This window comes from Panthera tigris, chromosome X (genome assembly GCF_018350195.1).
Source record: "Panthera tigris isolate Pti1 chromosome X, P.tigris_Pti1_mat1.1, whole genome shotgun sequence".
NCBI classification, from domain to species: domain Eukaryota; kingdom Metazoa; phylum Chordata; class Mammalia; order Carnivora; family Felidae; genus Panthera; species Panthera tigris.
In genome coordinates, this window is record NC_056677.1 from 81,330,608 (window position 1) to 81,358,508 (window position 27,901).

Sequence of the window (27,901 nt, forward strand, 5' to 3'; positions counted from 1 at the left end):
CATGCTATGCTTTTTTGTGATATCCACCTTTACAGAGGTGCATTCCTCCACTGGGGAGACCCTTCTTTCTTACTCCCCTTCTCTGCATAGACAAACATCTACTTGTCCTTTGAGACTCATCTCAAATGCAATTTCTCTGAAATCTTTGCACATTCTCAGAGTTAGTTGTCCCCAAGTCTGTGCTCACCAAGCCTTCTGGTCAAATCTCGATTATAACACTTGCCACATAAGCATTTTATGAGCTTATATGACTGCCTCCTCCCACCCTGCAACCTCCCCGACCCTCTTCCTCAGGCTCTGAGATCTCAGATAGCAAATCATCTTAGTGTCTCTAGCATAAAGCACAATAGATGAACAATAAATACTTCTTTGGTCAATATTAAAGCCTCTTATGGTACATGGTGGCCTGGGAAAAACTATTGGGTAGACCAGTAAGCTTTAATACTTATTTACATAACTGGTCAAGGTACCCTTGGGTAAGTGTTGGGTTCATAAGCCTTTTCTAGGTCTTGACTCTAAATCTGTCCTTGTTACTTTTCCAGGTGCTTATGGTCAACAGTTGGTGCACTGCCCATTCTCTCCCCCCATGAGCCTTGGTTCTGATGCAACCTATGGTCATGCAGGGATGCCCTTACACCCTCCCTCGATGTCATGAATGGCGGGCAGCTGACCAGTTCCATAACAGCAGCAGCCTCCGTAGCACCTGCCTGCAGCCTCAGGTAAGAGGCTGATGGCAAAAGAAAGTCCTGTGGAGAAAGGGTAGACACAGGATCTGTGTGTGTTCTTGTGGGTGTCCATGCTTCCTAAGGCTATGGGACACTCTCTATATACATGAATCTGTTTGGAGGGCATGGGACCTCCTTCTGACTCATCCCTTATCACTCATGAAGGTTTTTAAAAATAAAGTTTATTTATTTTGAGAAAGAGAGAGAGAGACAACGTGGGGGCAGGGGAGGGGCAGAGAGAGAGGGAATGAGAGAGAATCCCAAGCAGACTCCTCAGTGTCAGTGCCAAGCTCAATGTGAGGCTTGAACCCACAAAGTGTAAGATCATGACCTGAGCCAAAATCAAGAGTCAGATGCTCAATCAAGTGAGTCACTCAGGGGCTCCCTTGAAGCCTTTTATAGGGGGCATGGGGCAAAGAAATGTGTTGGTCTGGATAAGTGAAAGGGCCAAGAATGGCTGAGGGAGACTAGTTTCATGTTGACCTCCCAAGGAAAGTCCCAGAAGAGTGTAACCCTTCAGGGTATCACCTAGGGCAAGGCATGATCTTCCTTTGCTTTAACTTCTTTATGGAATACTTCATGTTCTGCACCTGAAGAATATTCTCTCTCCTTCCATGGGCTCTTCCTCTCAAGCCTTTAGTCTTACAGCTCCTGGCAGAATCCCTGTAGCTTCATAGCTGTCTCTCCTTTCTCTCTCCTCCCCTAGGAGTGGAATGGTGGTACTGTGTGTTCCTGCCTATATATGTTGGTAGATGGGCAGAGGATGTATGAGAGGTAGTAATCCCAAGAGGATAGCCCCCTTCACTGACAATGAGGGAGGTCCATGGGAAAGTTGACTGGACAAGGGGGAAGCATAAACATATTTTGGCTTGTCCTACAATGCTTTGAGGTCCAGAGGCCATAAGGGTGTGAAAAAGTACTATGTCTCCTAGTATCTCACAGATGGGCTGTGGTGCTGAGTCACTGCTGGGGGTGCAGACAGCAGCTAAATATACAGGGAGGAGGGAAGGAGGGAGAACGGCAGCGGGGATGGAAAATGTGGGTGCTGGGGAGTCCATTTTGAAGAGAATAATGAGGAAAAGTCCAGAGAGGCATGACATCCAGGTCTTCCTGAGCTGTCTTCCCACATCTAACCAGAGAGAAATTGCTGCCTCTAACATATTCTCAGGCAAGTGCCAACTTGGAGTTCCCCAGTGTACCTACCCCTTTCCCAGACTGGGACTGCCATAGGGTCAAGGGATTGAGAAGTCTGGGCCCTTCCAAAAGGCTTGCCCTGCACATTTGTCCACCCCCTCCAAATTTCACCACCTAGACAGAGGGACCTAGGGCTTCATTTTGTGATTGAGAATGGTGAGAACCACCCCTCTCCTCTGCCACTGTCCACTTTCTTCTCTCCCTTCCCTATGGCCCTGACTTTGTCTTGAAGTTTCAAGAGATAAGGAGAGAGCCCTCTGGGGAGTGGAGTGAGAAACAAACATCTTGGCTATAAAATCCAGAAGTAGAAGGCCATTGGTAGCAAAAAATGTCGTTATTCATTATTTGCCTATTGTGTGCCTGGCTGTGCTAGGGGTACTTGTGAGTATAAGGGAGGACTAGGAGGGGAGAACAGGGTGAGGGAGTATAGTAAGGGGGCCAAGTGGGGATTTAGGAAACTAAGAAGAAGTCTGAAGAGAATGAAACCTAATATGGGTGGAGCCAAGTTCGTCATGGGCGCTTCCCTCAGAACCAGGACAACTTGGTTGTAGCTGAGTTACAAGGAGCCATTTCTAACTCTCAGTCTAGGGGATTCTGTGAGACTGGCTTGAGCCCAATTATCCCAGCATAAGCAAAACTGTGACCCAGAACTAGAGCCTGCTCTTGGCCTGTCATCCCCTGCCATCCCCCATCCACCCAGAATGGCTCCACCCCAGACCCCCAGAAAGGGTCAGGCAGCTGCTCCAACTATTCCTGTAGGTGGGCCTCAGCATGGAAACAATGTGGAACTGTGGAAAGCCCAGAAAACTCTGTGGGAGATTAATGAGGATAGGAACAGAACACTTTTTTGGTAAAAATGAAGTGTTTTCCCTCAGTGTCGAAGAGTGGGGGCCTAGCTTGGGAATGTTAACATTTCCCCCAGGCAAGTCTGCTTGAAAGAGAGAAGAGTGACCACTTCCAGAAGGGGCCCTACCCCACAGGCCAGTGGCCCAGGATAACACAAGCAGGGCACAGGAGCCTCCCTGGCACTGGATCCCTGTACAGAGCTACTGAGTTCCATTTTGCCTTCTCCCTCCCCTGCAGAGGTTCAAGGGGATTCCCATAGAAAAATCTATTTCCCCCTAACCTTAGAGTGCAGTGAGAGGTCTGAGGAGGTGGATAATGACTCTCCCTTCACTCCTCTCTGCCTCTCAAAGGTAAGGTAGAGCACCCCCTTGTTTTCATAGTAGGCTCAGATGAATCTTCTGCTGTTCAACTTCCTGATCATACCATCCTGTGGCTCTGTCCCCAGGTGTGCCACACACATTCCTCACTGCTTCTGAGGACACTTAGTTAAAGACAAGGCTTATTTCCAAGCCCATCCTTCTGCCAGGCCTTGGGGAAAATAGCTTACCAGAGGTTTGTCACCAAAGTGGTCTGATCCTTTACTCCACCTCAGGGGAGGGGTAGGCCTGGACGCAGTGAGTCCTTTGTGTCTTCCATAGAAAATGAAAATAAATCAAGAGAAACTACCTTCTGCATGCCCTTCCTCAACACCATGGAATGCCCAGTTCCACTCCCGCAATCCTTGCCAGCCTGGGAGGGCCTTCCTGGCCCCGGTGTGGTGGGCTCAGATGGGAGTGAGCTGGAATTCCCCAGGGACAAAGCTCTGATTCACCAGCTGAGCCCTGACATAGCCGCCCCCTCTAGATTCCTGGGGGGTCAGTAAACAAACAGGGTGACAGCTCCCACCTCCTGACCTGGCTCAGCTCTGCCAGCCTTCCCTGAGGGAGCCTGCTTAGAGCCTGTCAGGATTCTGCCTGTGGCTCTCCAGACACTGATTCTGGAAGCAAGCTGAAGGATAATCATGGAGCTGTCTAATCCTGCAGTGGAGTTCCCAGGCAGCACAGGTAGGGTCACCTCATGGGAATATAGGGTGACTGAGTTCAGAACTTTGCCCTTGAGCCTGGTTGCTCCCTCACTTCCTTTCAGTGTGTGGCTGTGAGCTGTGGTTTTAATGGGATGATTGTTTTCTTAAATTGTTGGAAGAGTCTTGTGTGGGAAAGAAGTATGGTTTGGGGGGAAAGGGAGACTAGAAGAGTCTCAGCCACCAACAGAACTATGTTCTTTCTACAAAAGGCAAGCAGGTATACAGGTGGGCAGACAGGTGGGTTTCCCAAGTCTGGGACTGAGCAGCACAGGCTGAGATTTCCTCATCCAAACTCCCCTTCCCTCAATTCCCTTCTGCCTTTGGCTGGGCAGTCCTGGCAGTGTGCTAGAGGTGGCTAACTTATTTAGCACAACCCTCATTCCCCCAAACCTTGTAATTCCCTGCAGGGTGAAGAAGTGATGGGCTCTGAGATTTAGGGCTCAAGGGAAGCCTTTGGCAGGATCTATGGTCCTCCTGACTGCTGACTCTGGTCAGCATCCTCTGGAGATCAGGGTCAAAAATATGGCTTTAGTTCTCTCTCAACCCATGGAAGATGAACAGTACTCTTTAGGACTATTTCCAGGCTTTCTGACTGGTGGAAAATGCAGGTGGGGAAGAGGGAGAGGGGGCATCAAGGCCTGGATTTATTTGAGAAGTAGGACATCTATTACTGATATCTTTCCCTGGCTGGTCTACTCTCTCTCCCTGAATCTTTTGATGCAGCCCCTCAGCTTTCTTTTCTTTTTCAGTGTGGGACACTGAGGTTGAGCCTACAGCTTACCTTGAATGCTGTGTTTGCCAGTGTTTGGGCAATTCTGAGCTGCTCTTATCTAAGGAAAATACTTCCAGAATCCCATCTGGGCAATAGTCTTGGCAGAATTTACAGTAATAATCCACCCCCAAACATACCCTGGGACATGCGCTTCTCTCTCCTTGTTCACATTTGTCCCATCCTTGGCTTGGTGCAGACCAGGGTGTGGCATACTCTGGGGATTGCAGGATGTCTATGTTTCTGTCCAGGTTAGAGTTGCTGCTACTGCCCCTGCGCCTCCTCAGGATGGTGCTGGGGTTTCCTGCCTAAGCCCAAAGCTATTCAACGGGTCTGTTGGTGCCGCTGGACCCCTCGAACCACGAGCCATGAATCTGTGTTGGAATGAAATCAAAAAAAAGTCTCACAACCTCCGGTAAGGCCTGGCCCTTAGAAACAGGAGCCTTAGGCAAATGGCTGGGGTGGTGTTGGGCTCCTTTTGCTTCTTCAACTTGTCATTCTCCTCTCAGCCTGTGTCAGCCTCATCATCCACTTCTCATCCTCTCATCAGCTTCATCATCTACTTCTCCACTTCCTTCTCTGGACTGTGGAAAGGACCCTGGGTCAGAAGTCAAGAGGCTTGGATTTGAGCCTAAGGTTTTTTTTTTTAATATTTATTTATTTATTTTGAGAGAGAGAGAGAGAGAGAGAGAGAGGGAGAGAGAGAGAGAGAGAGAGAGAGAGAGAGAGAGAGAGAGAGAATCTCAAGCAGGCTACACGCTGTCAACACAGAGCTTCACAAGAGGCTCGATCTCACGAAGCTTGAGATTATGACCTGAGCCCATATCAAGAGTCCCATGCTTAACCGACTTAGCCACCCAAGGCCCCCCTGAGCTTCATTTTAAAGTAGTTGTGTCACCTTGGATATGTGGTTTAAGTTATCTGAATTTTACTCTCTTTTTTTTAAAAACAAAAACAAAAATGAGTGAAAGAACTTTCCTAACTACTTCACAGTGTTGTAAGGATTCTTATAAGATATGAAAATGCTTTCTGAACTTAAAAGCACTCATGTATAAATGAAAGATATGTGTGCTCCTTCCTCCTCTTCTTCTCATAACTGTCCTTCTTCCATCTCAGTAGATATTATCTGCTCTCTTTCCCATCCTTTTATGCCTTCTACTCCCATCCATTGGTTATCAGCCCACTTATTCCTCCCCAAACTGAAGGCAAATCTGTATGAGCATGAAGGCAATTCCTATATCAGTTGTCCCTCTTCTCCCTACCCTTCTGTATAACCTACCCCCACACTTTTCCTCTCCACTCCCTATTATCAAAGCCCAAACCCCTGGCTTTTGGTAGGCTTTGGCTGGAATGAGACAGTGTAGAGAAGTTGAAAGAATGCAGGCTCTGGGATCAAATAAACCTGAGTTCAAATCATAGCTATACCAGTGATTTAACTGTGTGACCTTGGGCAAATTACTTAACCTTCTTAGGCAATAGTAGTACCTACCTCATAAGGTCACTGCTCTGAGAATTAGTGGAAGTACTGACTTAGGTAAGGGTTTGGTCCAGGTAGTAGGGAAGTAATGAATAGTTATTATTGTCAGCTAAGGGGAATGGTCTTGATAGCTGTACCTAGGCTGGCCTCTAGCTTCCTACCACTTGGTCCTCAGCTCATGGTTCATTTGTGGGGGATGGCTTACAGAGATGATTATAGTGTATGCATTTTTCTCCTTCCATATGTCAAATCTCTAGCCTCTGGTGCTGTCGTCCTTTGGGACCCTCGGGCTATGTATATTTGTATGTGTCCTCACACAAGTGAGCACCCATGTTCAGTCACCTCATTTGCCCTTTCACTTACTGTATCCTCTTCCTACTCAGAGGTCAGGCTCTGAGAAGCCTCTGTTGATGAGTAGTTTGGCATGGTTTGAGTTCCTCAAGGGCAAGAGGGTAACCAGACAGCTGTCACCCCTAATGCCCTTGTTCAGTTTCCTCCCCTTCCCAGCTTGATGCTGGGCAAGCAACTGAATTAGCTGACATCCACACTGTCACACCTCCCCACTCATGGACCTACCCATTGGTTTTAGTACTGTACTCCATGCAAAGGTACATTGGGAACCTCTGTGGATGGGTAAGATGGAGGGCTCTGGGCGTCCTCCTACTTCAACCAGAGAAGCTCCTCTTTACTCTGTTTTATATATATTAAAGTTCTACACAAGTGTTTGGGGAAAAAGTGTTTTGCCACTTAAAAAGAAGGTTGAAAATCACTGGTCTTTTGCATTGTGTGCAGTGCTCGCCTAGAGGCCTTCTCAGACCACAGTGGGAAGCTTCAGCTCCCTCTCCAAGAGATTATTGACTGGCTCAGCCAGAAAGATGAGGAATTGTCAGCTCAGCTGCCCCTGCAAGGGGATGTGGCTCTGGTGCAACAGGAGAAGGAGACACATGCGGTAGGTTTGAACTACGGAGGCTGTGGCGTGTCACCTCTCAGCTGGGAAGGGAGCTTTTCTGCAGTGTTCTGACAGATGAGCACTTAACCTCTGCTTAGACATCTGAAGTAACAGGAAGCTGGATACAGTTTTACTGGGTTTTGGATATCACACCACCAGAGTAAGTCAAAACTCTTCTCCCTGGCCCTTTCATCAAATACTGACCTCTCTTAAAATCCTGCCCTGATTTTCAGTGGGGACATGGAAAAATGAACATAATATAATGTTAAGTGAAAAAAAACATAGGATACAAAAACTATATACAGGTGGATCTCAGTTGTACAAAAACAAATATAGATGTGTGTACATGTATACACACATACAAAAACATAAGAATGAACTATATCACAAAGCCCACAATGGTTAACTCTTGGTGACAAAATTAGAGTTCTTTTTAATTTTTCTTCTTCATGCTTTTCTGAAGTTTCTAAGATTTCTGTGACATATATTACCTCTTATAATCAGAAATTAACAACAGATATTTCTTAAAAATGAATACAGAATGCAGTAGGAGAAATAATTATGTGACATGGTAGAGGTGTTAGCTAAGGCTACAGTGGCAATCACATTGCAATATAAATGTACCAAATCAATATGTTGTATATCTTAAACTTACACAATCTTCTATGTCAATTATATATCAATTTAAAAAGTGGAAACAGAATGGAATACAGTACAGCAAAAAAAATTAACTATAACTGAATGCCACAGCATGGATTACTCTTAAAAACAGTATGTTTAGTGAAAAAAAGCCAGGTACAAAAAGAGTACATACTGCATAATACCATTTATGCAAAGTGTTCAAAAATGGGCAAGACTAATCAGTGGTATTACAAGTCAGGATACTGGTTACCTAAGGGGAAGTGGTGATATAGTGACCAGAAGGGGCCCTTGAGTATACCTGCTGGGATGCTGGTGGAGTTCTGTTTCTTGATCTCAGTGCTGGTTACAGACATGGAATTACTTTATGGAAATTCACCGAGCTGTACACTTTTGATTTGTGTACGCTTCTCTATATTTCGACAAATTTTAATTAAAATTATGATATAAATCCTGCCTGTCTGGTTTTGATTTCTCTAAAGCCCCTTACTGGGGAATTTCTGGGTCTTCCAGAGAACCAAGATTTTCAACACCAAATCCTTACATTTCTCTCTACCTTGTGGCATATACAGACCCATTTCATACTAAATAGATCTCCCTATGTCAGAGTCACTCTTCTGCTTATAGAGAGGGACTGCAGCTTTTTATGTCTGGGTAGCCCAAAGATGCATGATAATGCTACAGGATCAAGTTGCACTAAGGAAGAAAGGTTGTCAATTGCAGAATAGAATTTGAAGCAGTTTAAAGACTTTACTTCCCTATTGACCATGTTGCTAAACTTCATAGGCCTTTATGGAAGATGTCAAGTCTCGGGGCCCTTATATCTACTCTGTTCTGGAGTCAGCTCAGGCCTTCCTGTCCCAGCACCCATTTGAGGAATTAGAGGAGCCTCGTTCTGAGAGCAAAGGTGGGTAGTCTTCCTCTCTTTTACCTTCTTCTTGAACTGCTAAACACCTTCCATCCTTCCCCAAACTCAGTTTCTCAGCTATTATCTAGGAGAATAATTTTCTCTTAGGAGTCCAAAGTTGGGAAGGAGCAAGGTTCACACTGCAAGAAAAAGCAAAGAGAACAAAAGAAAAAAAGAAAGAAAAAGAAAAATGAAAAAGCAAAGAGAACAGAACCTGGAGCAGGGAAGACCAATGGGTGGCTCAAAGCTGTATGTGACTATGTGGAGCATCATATGTGGCGTTCTAATGAGACATAAAAAAGAAAAAACAAAAGACTCAAATGCATTGAGCTGACTCTGAATAAAAGTAGTAGTATGTCCTTTAAAAACGTACTCCTTTAAAGAAAAATAAAATAAAATAAAATAAAATAAAATAAAATAAAATAAAATAAAAAGTGTACTCCTTTATTCCGACATAGAGAGACATGCAGTGATGTTCTAATCAATGAGAAAATAAAAAATCTTTTTAAAATCTAAAAAGTTAGGTGATGACATTTCAGGAGAAAATTTATTGTGGGTCTTTATTGTGGTGACTTCTGGCCCCTTTCCTCAGTAGAGTAGGCCACTCTAGGTCTAGGTTCAAATAAGGGAGCAGGGTGGGATTCTTGGGGTAGCCCAGCAAGCCCTCTTCTCCAGAAGGAGTTCTCAACCTTTCAAGACTGGCTATGAATAGCCTGGAAGGATCCTTTGTTAACTGAGCTCTTTGTTAAAGCTGTTGACTCTCTCGGTTTACTTCCAGCCCCTCAGTAGGAGGCTATTAGTCAATTTACTATCCAATGGGCCTCAGATAGGACAAGTTCAAAAGAGAGCAGGACAGTTCCAATTAACCTGGAGTTTTGGGTGTCTGAATCTACTTCTGAAGGGAGTTCCAGGGAGGATGAAGAAACCTACAATTTAAGAGCCTAGATAGAAAAGCTGGGAAAGTTATGCTAACCTCTCCTAGGCATAAAATACTTCCCTTCTTTGGATGGAAGTGGGCAGCAGACACTAATGCAAAATGGCATTCCAGGGTCATGTGCATAGGACTCTGGATGATTTGCCTCACTGTGCCTCTTAAAATATTTTACTCACTGGGGTGCCTGGATGGCTCAGTCGGTTGAGCGTCTGACTTCAGCTCAGGTCATGATCTCACACTCCGTGAGTTTGAGCCCTGCGTCGGGCTCTGTGCTGACAGCTCAGAGCCTGGAGCCCGCTTCAGATTCTGTGTCTCCCTCTCTCTCTTCCCCTCCCGGCTCATGCTCTGTGTCTCTCTGTTTCAAAAATAAATAAAAACATTTTTAAAAAATTAAAAAAATAAAATATTTTACTCACTGTTTACCTTGCCCATTTTTTTAAGAATATGAAGAAATCCTCTTAGCAAGTGGAAAGTAACAACATGGTCTCTTGACTGTGGTGTTGGATCCATGAACCTACATGTGTGGTAAATCGCATAGAACTAAATATACACATAGGGGCACATGAACATTTTACAGAGGTATATCTTTGCCTCTGTCTTTCCCATGGCTGCCCCTGCCAGGTTGGCCTGACCTGGCTTCCTGCTTGCTCTTACAGATACTTCTCCCAGACAGCGGATCCAGAACCTTAGCCGCTTTGTGTGGAAGCAGGCAACGGTGGCCAGTGAACTATGGGAGAAGCTGACAGCCCGCTGTGTCGACCAGCACCGCCACATTGAGCACACTCTGGAGCAGCTATTGGAGATCCAAGGGGCAATGGAGGAATTAAGCAATACTCTGACCCAGGCTGAGGGAGTCCGAGCCACTTGGGAGCCCATTGGGGATCTCTTCATTGATTCACTCCCTGAGCACATCCAGGCTCTTAAGGTATACAGGCCCCCTAACCTGGCTAAAGTCCACCCTGAAACCTGACACTCCTCCCAGACCATGTCCCTGCTACTGAAGCTTCATTGTTGTCCCAGGTTGTAACTGAGCCTTTTCCAGTTTATGTGCTGGATTTTGGGGCCCGTTTAGCTGGAGTCTCCTCTGTCCTTTTAACGGTCTTCTCTTTCCCTTGTGTTTTCTGAGAGTAAAAAATGAAGCGGATAAGGACAGTGGCCCCCCTCACCTTCATCCAAATGGCCTAATAGCAAGCACCTGGATCGTGCTATTGAAAAAAAGTCTGGGTGAAGAAGGAGTAGTTGAGATGAATGACTAATGGTTCCTCTTACCTACTTTCTCTTTGCTGTGGGACTTGGGTCCTGGTTCTATAGCTATTCAAAGAAGAATTCTCCCCTATGAAAGATGGAGTGAAATTGGTGAATGATCTGGCCCATCAACTTGCCATTTCTGATGTACACTTGTCAATGGAGAATTCCCGCGCCCTGGAGCAGATCAATGTTCGGTGGAAACAGCTACAGGTAGAAGAGAAGCCTGGAGTGAGCCAATGGAAAGAGCTTTGATATAACTAGGCTTGGGAGAATCTTCTTCTGGCCAAAAGAAAGTGAAGGGGCATTAAAGTGGGATGGGACCTCCATGGGGAAAGAATAGTAGAGCATTTGGGGCCAGGGAACAGTCTTCTCAACCTCTAAGCTTCAGGAAGTAATTGAAATGAAGATTTGAGAGGGGCCTGTCTAAATGTGGGCATTTAGGGTCAGATAAGAAGTGACTGCGGCCTGTAATTAAGAATGCTCTTCTCTGACCCTTGGGAGTGATGTGGAAGCACTAGGAGCCATGGAAGAATCTAGAGCCAGAGACGAGTTAGCTTGTGAAGGACTTCACAAAGATTTCTGGAGGTGCCTGGAAATCTCACACTAAATATCTGGAATGAATTCACTCTGCCTCTTTCCATAGGTGTCAGTTGGCGAGAGGCTTAAGCAGCTCCAGGATGCCCACCGGGACTTTGGGCCTGGGTCTCAGCATTTCCTCTCCTGTACGTGAGACAAACTAGACTTCACTTACCAGAACCGCAGATACCTTACAAGAGAGTCTACTCATGTCCCTTGGGGGTCTGGTAGGAGCCCAATATATCTTGGCATCCAAGAAGCAGTAAGGATAAAGCAGTGCAGTATAGTGGAAGAAAGGACAGGGTCTCAAATCAGAGAGACCTGGATCTGAGCCTCTGCTCCTTGATTTAATAGCTGTGCAAGCCTGAAGAAAATAGCTTAACCTTTCTGAACATCAATTTTCCCATATGAAAAAAGAAGAGAAAATATTACCTAACTCATAGGGTTATGGGAATATTAAATAACTTGAATTTTTCAACAATATTTATTGAAGACCTAATGTGGGCCAGGTAGTGTTCCAGGCACTGGAGCTACATCAGTGAGAACAAAACAGACAAGTCTTTAGACTTATAGAACTTCTACACTAGTAAGGGAAGCCAGAACATAAACAAATAAGTAAAATCTATATAAGGTAAATTGGTGACAAGTGCTGTGGGAAAAAAAATAAAGCAGGGAAGGCATGAAAAGGCAGTGCTGGACTTAATGAGGGAGGCATTGCAATTTTGAATAGGGTAGTCAGGAAAGGCTTCACTGAGAGCTCTCGGAACAGAAACCTCAAGGAGACAAGGGAATGAGCCACGTGGATAATTGAGGGAAGAGCACACCAGGCACAGGGAACAGCAACTTCAAGGACCTCAAGGAAGGGGTATGCCTGAGGAACAGGAAAGAGGCAGGTGTAGAAGTAATATGGAGAGGAGAAAGCGGGAGATCAAAAAGGGTAGCAGGAGGCCAGAGCACTGAAGGCCTTGTAGGCTATGGTAGGAACTTGGGATTTTACTCTGAATGGAATTGAGAACCTTTGGAGGGGTTTGAGCAGAAGGGCAACATGGTGATAATCCAGGTGAGGGATTATGGTGATCCAGGTAAGGGTGGTAGCAGTGGAGATGGTGAGGATATACAGATGTGAAAATTAGATATGTACACAAAGCATTTGGCAAAGTATCTGGCTCATAGTAGGAACTCAATAAATGTTAATGGCAGTTAGAACTATTGCTATTAAATAATCACTGGCATGCAGCTATACCTATAGAGGGCTCTTGTATCCAGGGAAACTGCAGTGAGGAGGTTTGCCAGGTGACTTAGCCTCTCCTCAAACATCTGGAAGATAAAGACATGGAGCAGAGAAGGGCATCCTTTTCCAGAATTCCTCACCAGAAAGAAATGGGCAATACCATTCCCCATTGTCCCATAGGGCTGAGAAGCTTGGCCTTCTGAGGGAAAGTTTTTGAGCCCCATCAGGAAAGTAGTCCACTTCATATCTCTAGCAGCACTGCAGCTGAATGGGTAGAAATGGCAGGCTGCCCAGGGAAGAGATCATCAAGGTGGCTGAGGCCAGATAGTCCTCTTCATGCCCTTGCCACATCATTGACACATGAGGGTATCAGTGACAATTTCTTCTTCCCTTGCCCTAACATCAGCGAGAGAAGTACGTTTATTAGTCTTGCCCCACCTTCAGGGGCTATTAAGAGCTGGTAATGCAAGTCAGACATCCCTGTTTTGGACTTAACCACCTATTTGGGAGGATAGAGCAGGGGAGTCAACAGGAACCTAAAAAGTATTAGTGGCCAACTTCTTTCTCTTTCTCTTCTTTACCAGCCTCTGTGCAGGTTCCCTGGGAAAGAGCAATTTCACCCAATAAAGTTCCCTACTACATCAAGTGAGTGACCATCTGAATTAGAAGTGGGTCATTCACCTGCCCACCCTCCTCCCTTGCCTATCCTTTTTTTCTCCCTGTTACTCCTTATCTGTTGGGATTCCTCCATCCAGTCCAGTTTTTCCTCCTACTCATCTCAAGAGCTCAAGATTCTGCCTGGGGAAAGGTGCTTTGGGATATTAATGGTCCACCCTCGGATCCTGCAGTTCCTTGCATCCAAACTATCACTGAGTGAAGCGCATATGTGTGTGGGGAGGGTGGGGGGTGGTGTGGACCCTGGTATTATTGATGCTTTTGTTTGTAGCCACCAGGCTCAGACCACTTGCTGGGACCATCCCAAGATGACTGAGTTATACCAAACCCTGGGTAAGAATTCAGAGTTCCTGTATAGGGTGGAGATCTATATAGCTGCCTTTTTCCTGTAAGAACAGAAGGGAATTCCATTCAACAAACAGGTGGGGGTAGAAGGGGGCACCTTGTCATTTACCCAGTGGCCTTCCTTCCTTTCTCCTCTGCACCTCCCTCAACTGGAGGCTCTACATTCCTCCTAGACCATTTTACCATCACATTAGGGAATTATTCTTACAGACCTGCTTTGAAAGACACTGTCCAGGCTATGATGAATATGACTTCCGTGTGCCTTAGTTTTGGCTACTAAGAGATTCACCATTAAGGTTGCAAATTTTATCCATGCTGATGCATGTGAATATAGCTCATTCACTTTCTTTGCTGTAGAGTGTTCCATTTTATATACAACAGCTTCTTCATCCAGTCTACTGTTGATGGACTTTTGGGTTGTCTATAGTTTGGAACTAGTAAGGACAGTGCTGCTAACCTCTTGTACATGTCTTCTGGTGCACATGTGCACGTTTTTCAGTCTAAAGGTCTAACATCATTTCAGTGTGTTGTGAACAGACTAGGAAATTTGAAAGTGCAACAGATCCTTTGCAAGAATCATATTCAATATTAATTTTGTTATGTTTTTACTTTATCAAAAATCTAGTAAGGTATTATCTCCTGAAATATTGTGATTCATTTATTTATACATGCACACATAGGGTGTACATATTGGACGGTGATATCAAATGAATGTCTTACTGTGCATCTTGGTCAATAAATGCTTGAAAATCACTGCTCTAGGATATGTAGCCAGATGTGTTGTGGGATATGTGAATGTTCAATTTTACTAGGTACTGCCAAGTTGTTTTCTGAGATGGTTGTATCAGTTTATACTTCCACCAGCAGGTCCTCATTTATCCACATCTTTTCTAACACTTTCTGTTTCTTTTTTTTTTTTTTTTTTTTTTGCCAATCCAGTGGGTGTAATATGGTATCTTGTGGTTTTAATTTGCATTTCCCTGATCTGAGTGTGTCTCTTTCCATTATTTGTAGCTGATCTGAACAACATTAAGTTCTCAGCTTACCGCACTGCCATGAAGCTACGCAGAGTCCAGAAGGCGCTGCGTTGTAAGTTTCCCATCTCACTTCCCCGCAGCCTTCACCCTACTCCCACTCTTCCTCATCTCCTAGCTGTTTTCCACTTTGATTCCACCTTGTCCAGGGTTGTTGATTGGCTTGTCTCCAAAAGCTGGAGTATGCTGGTTGTGGGCACCTGCTCTTTCCAGGGGCCTTCCATTATTTCCAAGCCCCAGACTTGTTTCTAAATTAACCCATAACTATCCTCCTCCTTGTCCCTTCCCTGCCCAGCATGGATAATCAAGCAACTGTTTTGTGGCAGGAAGTAGTCCAGCCCAAGGTTTGGAGCCATCAGGGGCTTGTGTTCTTTTGCCATCTTGGAGTTGGTTATTGAATGTAGCAGAACTATTGAAGCAAGTGCCAGTGGTTAGGGGACAATGTGGCTATAGATAAAATGTGCTTTCTGGCCTTTCTTAGGAAGGCTATCCATTCAGTCTTCCTGGCCCAGGCATGTCTGACTAGGCTGGTTCCATCATTCCAGATAAATAGAAAGTCCTCTTGAGGCATGTCACATTTACCCAGACATACCTGAGCCTTCATAACTGGTATCTAGGTTCTCAGAACAAGGTTCATGAACAAACCTGTTTGCTGTTGAAATGTGTGTAAAGACAGAGAAACGTAAAATGGGATTTGACTCCTTGGGAGTTAATACAACAAAGGAGGTGAATTTACTCACATCCTACCATCTTCTTGAAACTGATGCCAAAGAACATATGGGTATATACATGTTTGGGGTTAATTTCCGTGGCCTTTCACTGCCATCTCCCTCTTCAGGATGAGGATCTTGGTGAAGGGCAATCTTGTATCATACTTATAAATGGATGGTCTGGAGATTCAGTCAAATTTGGTGATGCTAGTGGTGTTATCTTCTCATGTAGTCCTAGGAGTTCTACTTTTGGCCACTCTCCCTCTCTTTTCCTTCCCAGTGGACCTGGTAACTTTAACCACAGCCCTGGAGATCTTCAATGAGCATGATCTGCAGGCCAGTGAGCAAGTGATGGATGTGGTAGAGGTCATTCACTGCCTGACGGCCTTATATGAACGGCTGGAGGAGGAAAGAGGCATCCTGGTCAATGTGCCACTCTGTGTGGACATGAGCCTCAACTGGCTCCTCAATGTTTTTGATAGGTAAGGGCCTGTACCCCTCCCCCCCCAGAAGCCTCCAGGATGAAATCCAATGGGATATCTGAAGTGGGCATTGTGAGAAGGGGTCACTCCCACAGTGGACTTGGACTTAGCTCAACTTGGGGCATGGTTGGCACAGAGCCCTGCTGGGATAAAGTCTGCCAGGGAAATTAATGCTAAGATGTTAACCCTTTACATATATTCATGTTCTCAGTCTCTTCTCTTAAACCTAGTGGTCGCAGTGGAAAGATGCGGGCGTTGTCCTTTAAGACCGGCATTGCATGCCTGTGTGGCACTGAAGTAAAGGAAAAATTGCAATGTGAGTACAACTCCAAAGTCTGAAGTGGAGTTGGGTGGAGGGAGAGGCGTGATAGGAGGAGGAAGGGTGAAAATAAGCAGAAGGTAGGTCTTATGACTCAGCAGAGCACTACTCAGGCTACATTCTAACGGAGGTCCAGGCTAATGCAAAAACTTACAACAGTCAAAGGCTAAGATGGGTCTAAGACCTGTTATTATTTCCAGTGTTACTCCAAGGATTTTGACTTCTTCTGACCTAATATAATTAGTTGACTAAGCTCTGAGTTGGCTTCCTGGGGTATCCAAGGGCCTGACTTCCTAGTGCTATTTTCCTGTGACCTATCAGGCTCAGCCCTCCCCTAGTCTGAATCTCAAGCCATGTCACACATTCTACTAGAGACGTCCCATGTGATTACATGGGCAGGGCACAATAATCCCCAATATCTGGGAGGTGAATAGTATGCATTTCTGTAGTTTTTAACCTCTCTGGTTTATACTACCTTTGCTTTCCCCTCCATCCTCCATCTTCTGTATGGCTTTTTGTACTTTTCTGCAGCAGCAGTGTTAGTTGTCAAGTGCTTAATGTGTGTTGACTGTTGTGCTAAATGTGGTGAGTACAAGGTCCAGTCAGACACGGTCCCTGCCTTAGGTTGTTGATAGTCCAGAGGAGGAGATAGAAGTACACAGAAGGCATTTTTGAAAGTGTTAATTAGAATAATCTGAATGGCAAAGGATATGTGCTATATTAGATCACAGAAGAGGGATAACAGTGGCCTGGGAAAACTTTAAAGGGAAGGAGACATAGCAAAGCATGTTCATAGCAATGATATTATTTATTTCTCCCAATATTCCTTTGAGAAGGAATGGATAGTAATTATTTCTTCTCAATTTTCAAGTGAGGAAACTGCAACATAGAGAGGTTCATGACTTATCCAAGGTCTTACAAGCTAGCCAGTAATGGACCCAGAGCTAAAATCCAAGCCATATGCCTTCCACTTCTGAGTATTTTCTAAGCCATAGGTGATGTATGAGACAGACAAGAACCTCTGAAGGAGCTTTGCTAAGATTGCGGTAGCATGGGGGTAGTTCTCACAGGGCAGATATAGCCCATGTTCGAATACCATAGCCCATGTTCGAGTACCATAGTCTATTGCACATATTAGACTATGTTCTATTAGACCATAGTCAATTAGGTGATCATCTCCTAATTGTGGATGATCCATGTCAGTGTTTGTTTCCATTTGTGTGAAGAGTTGAGAGTTTACTGTAGTGTCAGATGACATGAGCTATGTGAACAGGAGGGGACTCATGATCAGGCACACCTAAACTCCACACTCCTTCATCTTGCTTCTTGAGAATCTGTTTTCCCAGCAGTGCCATATCTGTGTCTGGCACTGGTCTGACATGCAGCCCGCTCTCTGTCTTCATCTCTCTCTCTCTCTCTCTCTCTCTCTCTCTCTGATGCTCTCTCTCTCTTTGTGTCTGTCTTGCTTTTTGTCTCTGAACACGGAGATTGCTCTTTTTATAACTCATGGGCTTCTAGAAGATCAGGGATAGACCTTTAGGTATTCCAGTTTCAAAAGTCATTAGCTAAGTCTGTGTACTCTTTCCCTGTCTTCCTTTTCTGCTCCTTCTCCTCACACCATTCTCTGGCATTCCTGCATCGGGGTTGGCCATGACTTATGGTGGGGCCAGCAGACCTCTTCAGCCAAGTAGCCAATTCAGGCAGCCAGTGTGACCAGCGCCACCTCGGTGTCCTGCTTCATGAGGCTATTCAGGTGCCCCGTCAGCTGGGGGAAGTGGCAGCCTTTGGGGGCAGCAACGTGGAGCCCAGTGTCCGTAGTTGCTTCCGTTTTGTGAGTATGGGACTGGGTAGGGATGATAAGAGGGAAGGTGGGAGGAAGGGAGGGAGAACTACGGGTGAGGCTTTCAATCTGAACTACTCAGATGTAAAGGAGTTTCTTCAGAACAACAAAATAGAGGGTTCTCTGGGCTTTTAAGTCCAGAGTCCTACTGGGGAGGGTGCCAGCTCAACTAGGACAGGACAGTAGGTGTACACCTCTCTAGAATAGGCCATAGGCCAACCCAGGCCTTGCTGGTTCTCCTGTCCCTGTGAGGGGTGCCATTCTAGGAACACTTTGGGCCCCACTCATTGCCATTGGGCTTCTTGTTTCCCTAGAGCACTGGGAAGCCAGTCATTGAAGCTTCACAGTTCCTTGAGTGGGTCAACTTGGAGCCCCAATCCATGGTGTGGTTGGCTGTCCTGCATCGGGTCACCATTGCTGAGCAAGTGAAGCATCAGACCAAGTGCTCTATCTGTAGGCAGTGCCCCATCAAGGGCTTCAGGTAGGGAAAGAAATACCTGCAAGAATGATAATGTTAAATAGGCCATGTTACATATAAAATCATATATTATGAAACAATGTACATATTCCATAATTATATAATTACAGCTAATCTATGGTACGCTGTTATATGTTGTTGCAATCCTTTCTACTACTGAATGTTTAAGTTTTTAGAAAATCAGAAATGATGAAATATTTTCTTTTCTTTTAGTTTATATTATGAAGTATTCCAGACTGACAAAAAATGTATAGAAAAGTAGGGGGTGGGATGGCGAAATAGCACAGAAAGGGAAGTAGTTTGTTCATTGTCTCCCAGGGAATATTAAGTAGACATATAAGATCACCTGTGTACCAAATGGTATGCTGGCAAATGGTTCACAACTGACTCCCCAGAAAGCAAAGCAAACAAACAAAAAACAAAACCTAATGTGTAGTATTTGCTAATTTCCATGATGTAAATACTCCCACTGTGGCTGATGTCCAGGTACCCACAAGAGGTTGAGAAGAGATGCATGGTTGTACACTATTTATAGCATAGATGATAGATTTAAACAACCTCAAGTGCATAGATAATAGGAAAATAATTAGGAGGTGATGGGTTCTGGGCATGTGTTACCTTTGTTTTTAATATTATTTACTTAATTGTGAGTTTAGTAATTTTTTATAATGGTTGTATTTAACAACTGGCTTGGAAAATCCCTGAAATTTTTAACATCCACCACCAAGCTTAAGAAAGAAGGCCTTATTGCAAGACATTTGAAGTTTCCCTGGTTACATTCTCCAGGCTTTCATCATAAAATGCTCAATTTTAAAACTTTTTAAAGCCTTAAGTCACTCTCTTTACAACTGCCCTGCTTTCTATAAGCAAATGAGGCACAGACGTGGAATGTGACTTGCCCAGGTTCACCGTTGGTTAGTATAGATCCAGGAATAGACATTTGATCCTCTTGACTTCTCTAAGTCCAGGCATTTCACCATTGTGTACTACTAGGTCTGGGCTGGGGAGTTCAGCCAGGTTTTGGACCTGGATCTTATGGGCTAGTCAATATTTAGTAATAATAGAGTTATTTTTATAAACAAGTTTTGGAAATAACTTAGCCGACTTGCCCAAGGCTGGTAGAATAAATGGCCTTTGTATTGGAAGTGTAAGTTCTCCAACGTAGGCAGTGGTACCTGTTAGACTGAACCCTTTGGGGCTATTTTTGTTTAGAAAGCTGTTCGAGGGTTGATAGGGGGTGGGGGAGAGGGGAAATGGGCATAGAGGAGGGCACTTGTTGGGATGAGCACTGAGTGTTGTATGGAAACCAATTTGACAATAAATTATATTAAAAAAAAAAAGAAAGCTATTTGACATCGTGAGCTCTTTATCCCTTCCCACTTCAACCCTTTTAAAAAAGATGGTGAGGCAATGCTATTCCCCACACTTCCTAGGAGTCTGAGCATGTAATTTCATGGAGGTTTGTGGTCTTTAGACTAAGTCTAGTTATCTAGTGAGGATGAAGCCACTGTTATGTATAGGAGGTTGAGTGCATTGTGACTCCATGTCCCGCCCTCTACTAATGTGTGTGTGTGTATTTGGATGTTAGGGAAATGGGGAGGTCACTATGGTACATTGGATCCTCTGTCCTATCACCTCTCATCTCCCCAAGGTACCGGAGTCTGAAAGAATTTAACGTGGACATCTGCCAGACCTGCTTCTTGACAGGCAGGGCCAGCAAAGGCAACAAGCTGCACTACCCCATCATGGAGTATTACACCCCGGTATGGAGCCTCCGGGCCGGGCAGGAGGGGGAGGCAGTTCTCAGGTTCTAGGCCCTTGATCCATTTTGCCAAGCATGGACTAACTATATTCTGCCCCTCACCCAGTTGCACTCTCTCTGTTTCTCTGTCTCTGTCTCTGTCTCTCTCTCTTTCTAAAAAAAAAAAAAAAAAAAAAGCATTCACTATTTTCCTTCAGGGAAAAGTTTCAGGAAAAAATAGAGAGAAAGGAAGTTCCCGGCCCGTTGCTTACTTTAATTTTTCCTACGTAATTTCCTGAATTGCTCTGTCACCTGGTCTTTACCTGCTACTTTGTCATTTCTTCCATACCTTCTAGTCAATACCAAGGTTTGTGCTCAAATTACTCAGTCTCTTGGAGGTTAGAAAGGGTATGTTCTTTACCTGGGTCCCCAGATGCCACTTGGTTTTCATTGGAAACTGTGCCCTTCATTGCCACCTGAGTCCAGGTGGGTCAGCATTCCTGAACTCCACTCATAGAATTTCTCCTGTGCTGTATTCAGGACGCACAGCTCCGTGCTTAGCTCCCTGAGCTAACTCTACTCCCCAAACTCCTTTATCCCTTTCTGCCCCATGGATACTCCTGAAGTCCCAAGTATATTGCCATCTCCCCCCACTGCTTTCTCCCACCCTACCACCCCAGTTTTCAACCTGTTTCCCCAGAATCCATCCCTGTAAATCACCATCTCTTCTCCATATTCTGTTGGCACAGAAACATGTGTGACTCAGTGGGAGCAGGGAGCTTGCCCTTTATTTTTATTTTATTACCACTTGAAAATAAACATTATAGGTTTGCACCCTAAGTCAGGCTCTGTGCTAACAGCTCAGAGCCTGGAGCCTGCTTTGGATTCTGTGTCTCCGTCTCTCTCTGCCCCTTCTCCGCTTATGCTCTTTCAAAAATAAATAAACATTAAAAAAAAATACCCTCAAAAAAAAAGAAAATAAATATTATAAAAATCATGCATGGATAACTGGCTGGAGATGAGAGACTGAGAATGCTGTACCTCCTGCATTAACAAATATATACTTACTGTAAAAGAGTCCAATAATACAGAGGTGTATAAAATATAAAAGTCCCCCTCTCTCCTCAGCCTTGCTCCCACTTCTCCAGTCCAATTTCCCAGAGGCAACCAGTGTTCACAGTTTCGAATTGTACCCTTCTCGAAATTTTTCTGGGAGTGGGGCTAAGATTAGATTACCAGTCATGTTCCCTGCTCTAGGGGAGCACCTTCGAAGCCATTAGGGTGAGTCCCTCTGCCCTGTCTCCCCCTAGACCACATCCAGTGAGAACATGAGGGACTTTGCCACAACTTTAAAGAACAAATTCCGCTCAAAGCATTATTTCAGCAAACACCCTCAGCGAGGTTATCTGCCTGTGCAATCAGTGCTGGAGTCTGACTACAGTGAGACGTGAGTACCAGTGGGTGGGCACAGGCTGCAGGCCTTGCTGAGCTGGGGATGTGCTGTGTAGGAGCTGAGTCCCGCATGGGCTAGAGGAATGTTCCAAGGCAAACCTGACTAGTAACAAGGAAGTTCAGCTTGGGCCTGACAGGAATCTGGCCTGAGAAATAGATTAGAATCCAGTCTCTGTATCCTGTTCCCATCAACTCTTTCCCATCTCCCTAATTTGGTGGTAGGGGGTGGGGAGGGTTGTTGTAAGGTAACAGACTGCTCAGCTACCCATTCTTTGGCTGCCTGAGTCTGCTGCTTTCTTCTAGGCTGGCTTCTTCCCCGATGTTGCCACACGCTGACACACACTCCCGCATTGAGCATTTTGCCAGCAGGTACCACTGGGTTTGGAGGAGGGAGATTTTCAAGAGTCTAAGGGGGACGGGGTTTTCAGTCAGGGCAAAGAGAATGGAGTCAAGACCAGAGGGATGTGCATAGTGGGGTATGTGGCAGCCAGTGACGCCCAACACTTAAAGGCAGTTGGGGCAGCCATCAAAGCTAATGATCCCACTGTGGGATTAGAGTCTTGAGATGAAAACAGGACCCACATCCTGCTTTCCCTTCTGTTCCTGCTCTTTCTTCCCAGGCTTGCTGAGATGGAAAGTCAAAATTGTTCCTTCTTTAATGATAGCCTGTCCCCGGATGACAGCATGTAAGTTTTCCCAGCTGCTTATTTTCCAGGAATAATTCTCTTTGGGATCCCCCTGCCACCATTTGGGAAGGATATATCCTCAAGATGGTGGGGGGAGTATGGTGGCTAGGGTCCTAGAAGCCCTGAGGAAGGAAAGCTGCTTTCTGTGCACAGTATTTGGTAATAGAAGCTCTCTATTGATGGATCTGCCATCTGCCCAGGTCCCTTCCTCTTGTAAGCTCCCATCTTTCTATGCCTAGTTTTGAAGGAAGAAGAATATGCCCTCATTTAAAGTTGCAGAAATGAATCATTATCCTATGCTCAAGATGCCAAAGCCCCATCTAGTGCCACATCCTGGGAGACACCAGGGACTTAACTGAATTGTGACTTGAGAGATTCCCTGGTGCTATAGGTCAGAGAAGGGGCCCTTTATTCCTAGGGAGATTCCTGGCATGCTCAGGAGGCTTAGAAGCTGCTGGCCCTGATTGGGACTTAGGCAGTGAGCCCCTGGGTGGGTGAGGAAGCAAAGGAGGATACGGTCAGGGAACAGCACAGACTGGGAAATGATTTGCCCATTGTTTCCCAAGGAGCTTTAGGTAGAACCCAGAAGCCCCAGCATCCTGAAAACCCTCTCTCTTATACCTTCAACCATGACCTCTGCCATCTTATTTTTTCATCCCTCTTAAACCTGAATATATAGCCTTTCCCTTTCTATGTGACTTAGAAGTGAATCTTCCAGCATATGTCTCCTGAGGCCTGAGCTGGAAGCTGAGAACTCATGCCCTGTGATGTTTCTTGGTTCAATGCCTGGCCACCTCCTTTTCCTCTCCCCACACCCATGCAGAGATGAGGACCAGTACCTGCTGCGGCACTCCAGCCCCATTACAGACCGGGAGACAGCCTTTGGACAGCAGGCTCCATGCAGCATGGCCACAGAAAGCAAGGGGGAGCTACAGAAGATCCTGGCACACTTAGAGGATGAGAACCGGTGGGTATGGTGATGGCACAGATCTGTGTGGGTTTGAGAGTCAAACAGTTTGAATTTGAGTCTTGATGCTTCCACATCCTAGCTATGTGGCCTTGAATGAGTTACTTATATTCTGTGGTCCTCCATTTCCTCATCTATAAAATAGGGATTATGATAATAGTATCTACCTCCTAGGGTCACTTGTAGAATTTCAAAGGAAATCAGGCATATAAATGTGTTAGCCAGTACCTGGATTATCATAAGCGTTCAGTAAACACTAGCTATTATAATAATTGAATCCTTTGAACTCAACCCAAATATTTTCAAGTACCCAGTAGATGCAAGCAGAGAGAATGCAAACACAGAGAATTACAGAAGACAGTATTCATGTCTCTGCCCTCAAGGAATCTTCAGTGTTAGAAATGGAAAGAGGTACTTATCACTTACTGAAAGTAATAAAACAAGAGGAGAGTGGCACTGCATGTAGTGTTTGAAGACTGGCAGAGGGAAGGTGAAGATTACAAGGATGACACTGATGTCCATAAAGTACGGATGGCAGTAGGGGTCTAAGGAGGGTCCAAGCCACTTTGGGGGAATTCAGTAGAACCCAAAGAATTCCTCAGAACAGTGTTTCTCAAACATTAGTGTGCATACAAGTCACTTGGGGAACTGGGTAAAATGCAGATTTTAATTCACAGGTCTGGGGTGGGGCCAGAGTTCTATATTTTTAACCAGTTCCCAGGGAGGGGCAAATGCCCATGCTGCTGGCTCACAGACTACTTGGAGTGGAAAGTCCTCAGAACAGGACTGGTCTGCCAAATTTTCATTATTGGTTCAAGACAAGATAAGTAGAGAATAAGATTTTAGGAACTTTTATAGCAATTTGACACTGCCATGTCATCCAAGCACATAATTAGTGGACTTTTCATTGAATAAGGTATAGACCCATTTGAGTGTTGCTGAACTTGTGTGGCATGTCATGTGTGGCATGGGCTATGTACTAGCCATACGCATTTGGACCACTTACTGGTTCACAGTAATTTGAAAACCACCCCCCACCCCCGCCCCAGGATTTTGTTACAGATAGTTTGAGAAGCACTGTATTAGATCAGCAGTGGCCTGGCCCTGGAAAACATTGGTGAGGGAATGGTTCTGTTGCAAAAGTAATGTCCCCTAAAGTAGACCATCTCTTTGGAACCTGTTTCTTGATGACTCAACATGGGTGTTCAAAGTGGGCCAAAAAGGCAGGTAGTGGAGAGAAGAGGCAAGATGGGTGGTCTTTTGTTTACATCTTCCACTGGAATCTAAAAATCTACAAATGGAGTAGGTGAGTCAGTGGCCCTAATGCCTCATTTATTTGCAGACTGTGTTTCTGTCTGATTTTAAGGTCAGAATTAATCCCTGAAACAGCACATCAAAGCCCTAAGACATTTGTTATATGAAATGTCAGCTCCCTCTGCTCCAAGGCCCAAGGATGGCAGAGTAAATGACATATGTGCTGGAGAAGAAATGGATATGGCTGTTCAACCAAGAACACAGCTAGGGTGGGGGTGGGGGTGAGAGAGCAAAGAGGTTGCTCACACTGAGGTATGAGCAGACATCTGGGACCTGGACAGTCAATACTTTGTTAGGGCCATAGGTCTTAACTCCTCTGTCCTTGGCAGGATTCTCCAGGGAGAGCTGAGGCGCCTGAAGTGGCAGCATGAGGAGGCTGCCGAGACCCCCACCCTGGCTGAAGGCTCTGTCGAGGTAGCACAGGACCACCACAATGAGGAGCTTCTGGCTGAGGCCCGGATCCTTCGGCAGCACAAGAGCCGCCTGGAGACACGCATGCAGATTCTTGAAGACCACAACAAGCAACTAGAGTCTCAGCTGCAGCGCCTAAGGGAGCTGCTCCTGCAGGTGAGGCTGAAGCGTGGGAGAGGACCAGAGCAGCCCCCGAGGGGAGGAGAGCTGGAGAGCACAGCAAAGGGGTAGAAAGAAAGAGCTCCTTGGCAGTGGCTGTTGGATGACTTTCTAAAGAGAACTGGGCTGACAATTAGGAAAGGTGGAGGAAGGAAGGGGCTGGTATGTCTCATTGCTCGGCCAATTCTGGGTGCTCACTTCTCCAATGACACATTTGAATCTGGTATTGAAAGAACAAAGTTCAAAGGATCATCTGAAACCTTGATTTTGCTACTATGATGTTTTCTAGAAAGAAGCAGGTTTGAACGGCCAAGAAAAAGAGTTTTTCTGGGAAGGGAGCTCTTTGTTAATGTTTGTCCCTTTCCTCTTTGAGAAGTAGTATATGTGATATAGTGAAGCTATGGAGTCAGACAGCCTGGGGTTTGAATGTGACTCTGCCAATCATCGCCTGTCAGGTGTTAAGAGTGACTTACCCTCACTTATCCCCAGTTCCCTCATCTGTAAAACAGGGATAATAATATATCAACTTCCTGGAATTGTGAGCATGTAATGAGACAATGAATTTAAAGAATTTAGCACGATGCCAGGAATAGTAAATACTTTGTAAATGTTACTTATCACAGCTGACCTTTAAACAACACAGGTTTGAGCTATGTGGGTCCACTTATATGTGGATTTTTTTTTACAGTACAGTAAGTGTATGTTCCCTTCCTTATGACTTTCTTTTTTTTCTTATGACTTTCTTAATAACATTTTTATTTTCTTTAGCTGACTTTATTGTGAGGATATAATATATAATACATATAATATATATAACAGTTCACTATGTTATCAGTAAGTCTTCTGGTTAGCAGTAGGCTATTAGGAGTTAGGTTTTGGAGAGAGTCCAAAGTTATATATGGATTTTTAACTGAACACAGGGGGGGTTTGGTGTCCGTAACCCCTACATTGTTCAAGGGTAAACTGTATTGTCACTCTATGTACCAATACCACCCCATGCCTCTTCCCCAGATCCTCCAAGGATAGCCTCTAGATGAATTCCTGGAGGTCTTAACATATGATATTATATCACGAACAGAGGATCGGGTGTACAACTCTATATTTTCAGAGAGAACTGGGTTTTAAATAGCTTAATTATAGCCAAGATGACAGCAAGAGACCTTTAGGTGCAGTGCCATCCTTATACAAACTGGTAACCTTTGACACATGTTGTCGAAGGAAGAAGGTAACTGGTAACTAAATATTCTAAGAAGTTTCTTAAAAGGAAGAGCCACTGTTTGGGGCACTACCAAAAATTCTTAAAGTCCAAGGGCAAAGAGATGGGCATGAGGTCTCCCTTCTAAGCTCAGGAGTCTGTTAAAGTAAGGTCAGGAAAACAAAGCCATTTAAGTCATGCCTTACCTCTTGCTAGCCACCCACCGAACCAGATGGCAATGGCTCTGCAGGCTCATCCCTAGCTTCCTCTCCACAGCAGTCAGAAGGCAGTCACCCCCAGGAGAAGGGACAGACTACTCCAGATACTGAGGCAGCAGGTAAGTTCCTCCGGCTCCTCCCAGCCCCTTCTATGGCTGCTAGGGCTGGGACTGGTTTCTCCTCATGGCTTTGAGCTTAGCTTCGGGGATGATGGGCTTATTGATGGATTCATTTGTTTGCTTATTCTACACATGTATATTGAGCACCTTCTATATACTAGGCATTGTGCTGGAACAACACAAATGCTGTAGGTTTGTCCTTCAGCTGGCCACATCCCACTTCAGCCCCTTGTCCTCATCAAGGAATCTCTAGTTCTCTTCCCAAATCTCTCTTTTCCAACATAGATGATGTGGGGTCAAAGAGCCAAGATGTCAGCCTGTGCTTAGAAGACATCATGGAGAAGCTCCGCCATGCCTTCCCCAGTGTGCGAAGCTCTGATGTGACTGCCAACACCCTGCTGGCCTCTTGATGGAGCCAGTTCCCCATCCTATAATCCACAGTCTTCTGGTTCTTTCTGGTCAAAGTCTTCCTTCAGCCTTCACCCAACATTTCCAGTCCCTACCAGGCCCACATTCCTCAGCCAGAGTTATTTGGGCTCTGGGCAGCAGCAGGGATCCACTAGTATGTGAACTGGATGTGTGAGGACTGGGGGAGGAAGACGCATGATTCCTCCAATTATAGAAATGTGCCCTTTAATCCACAAGTTTGAGATCAGTCCCTTAAGTATGTCTCTGTTGCGGTCCAGGCAGATGGCACTTGGAAGCCATTCAGATGGGGACAGAGAAGCTGCCTTACAGAGCTAAGCAGTGCCCATCAGCCCCTTTCCCTTCTCCATGGAATTATGGAGATAAGGAAACCCAATGACTCCAGGGTTCCAGCATTATGAACCCGCAGGAGTTAGTCCTACTCTCTGGCCCAGCTCAGGGAGGCAAAAGAGTATCTCTGAGACTCCCTCCTACCCCCAAAAAAGTGCCCCTGAAAATGTCTGGGCAGCATGTGGCATACTATAGTTTGACAGCATATCTCTAGTCATCCTGATGCTACCTAGATGTTGTTTCCCCCTAGAATATCTGCAGTTCCTTCTGCCTCAGGCCCTGGCAGACTATCCTCAATGAGGGGGAACAATTTGTTCTGATTCCTACTTACACTTTACATTTGGAAGCATTAAAGAAATACTTAGGGCTTTGGTTTTTTCCCCAATCATCCTCTTTCTTGAAGGCTTCAGCATCCTGAGACACCAGCTGAGTTGCTCTAGGA

General features: G+C 45.2%; 1 protein-coding gene across 1 annotated transcript; it reads left to right on the forward strand.

The window, feature by feature from the left end:
- Positions 1-568: 568 nt before the first annotated feature.
- DRP2 (dystrophin related protein 2) lies at positions 569-27,428 on the forward strand. The gene is made up of 22 exons (XM_015542894.2): positions 569-719; positions 4,849-5,012; positions 6,867-7,023; positions 8,449-8,569; positions 10,160-10,428; positions 10,815-10,961; positions 11,395-11,473; positions 13,143-13,203; positions 13,505-13,566; positions 14,593-14,667; positions 15,603-15,804; positions 16,035-16,120; positions 17,797-17,954; positions 18,278-18,444; positions 20,093-20,204; positions 21,493-21,629; positions 21,938-22,003; positions 22,255-22,320; positions 23,144-23,287; positions 24,931-25,168; positions 26,583-26,703; positions 26,989-27,428. The coding sequence occupies exons 1-22, from the start codon at positions 603-605 to the stop codon at positions 27,111-27,113; spliced, it is 2,874 nt and encodes a 957-aa protein (XP_015398380.2). The 5' UTR covers positions 569-602; the 3' UTR covers positions 27,114-27,428.
- The last annotated feature ends 473 nt before the right edge of the window (positions 27,429-27,901 follow it).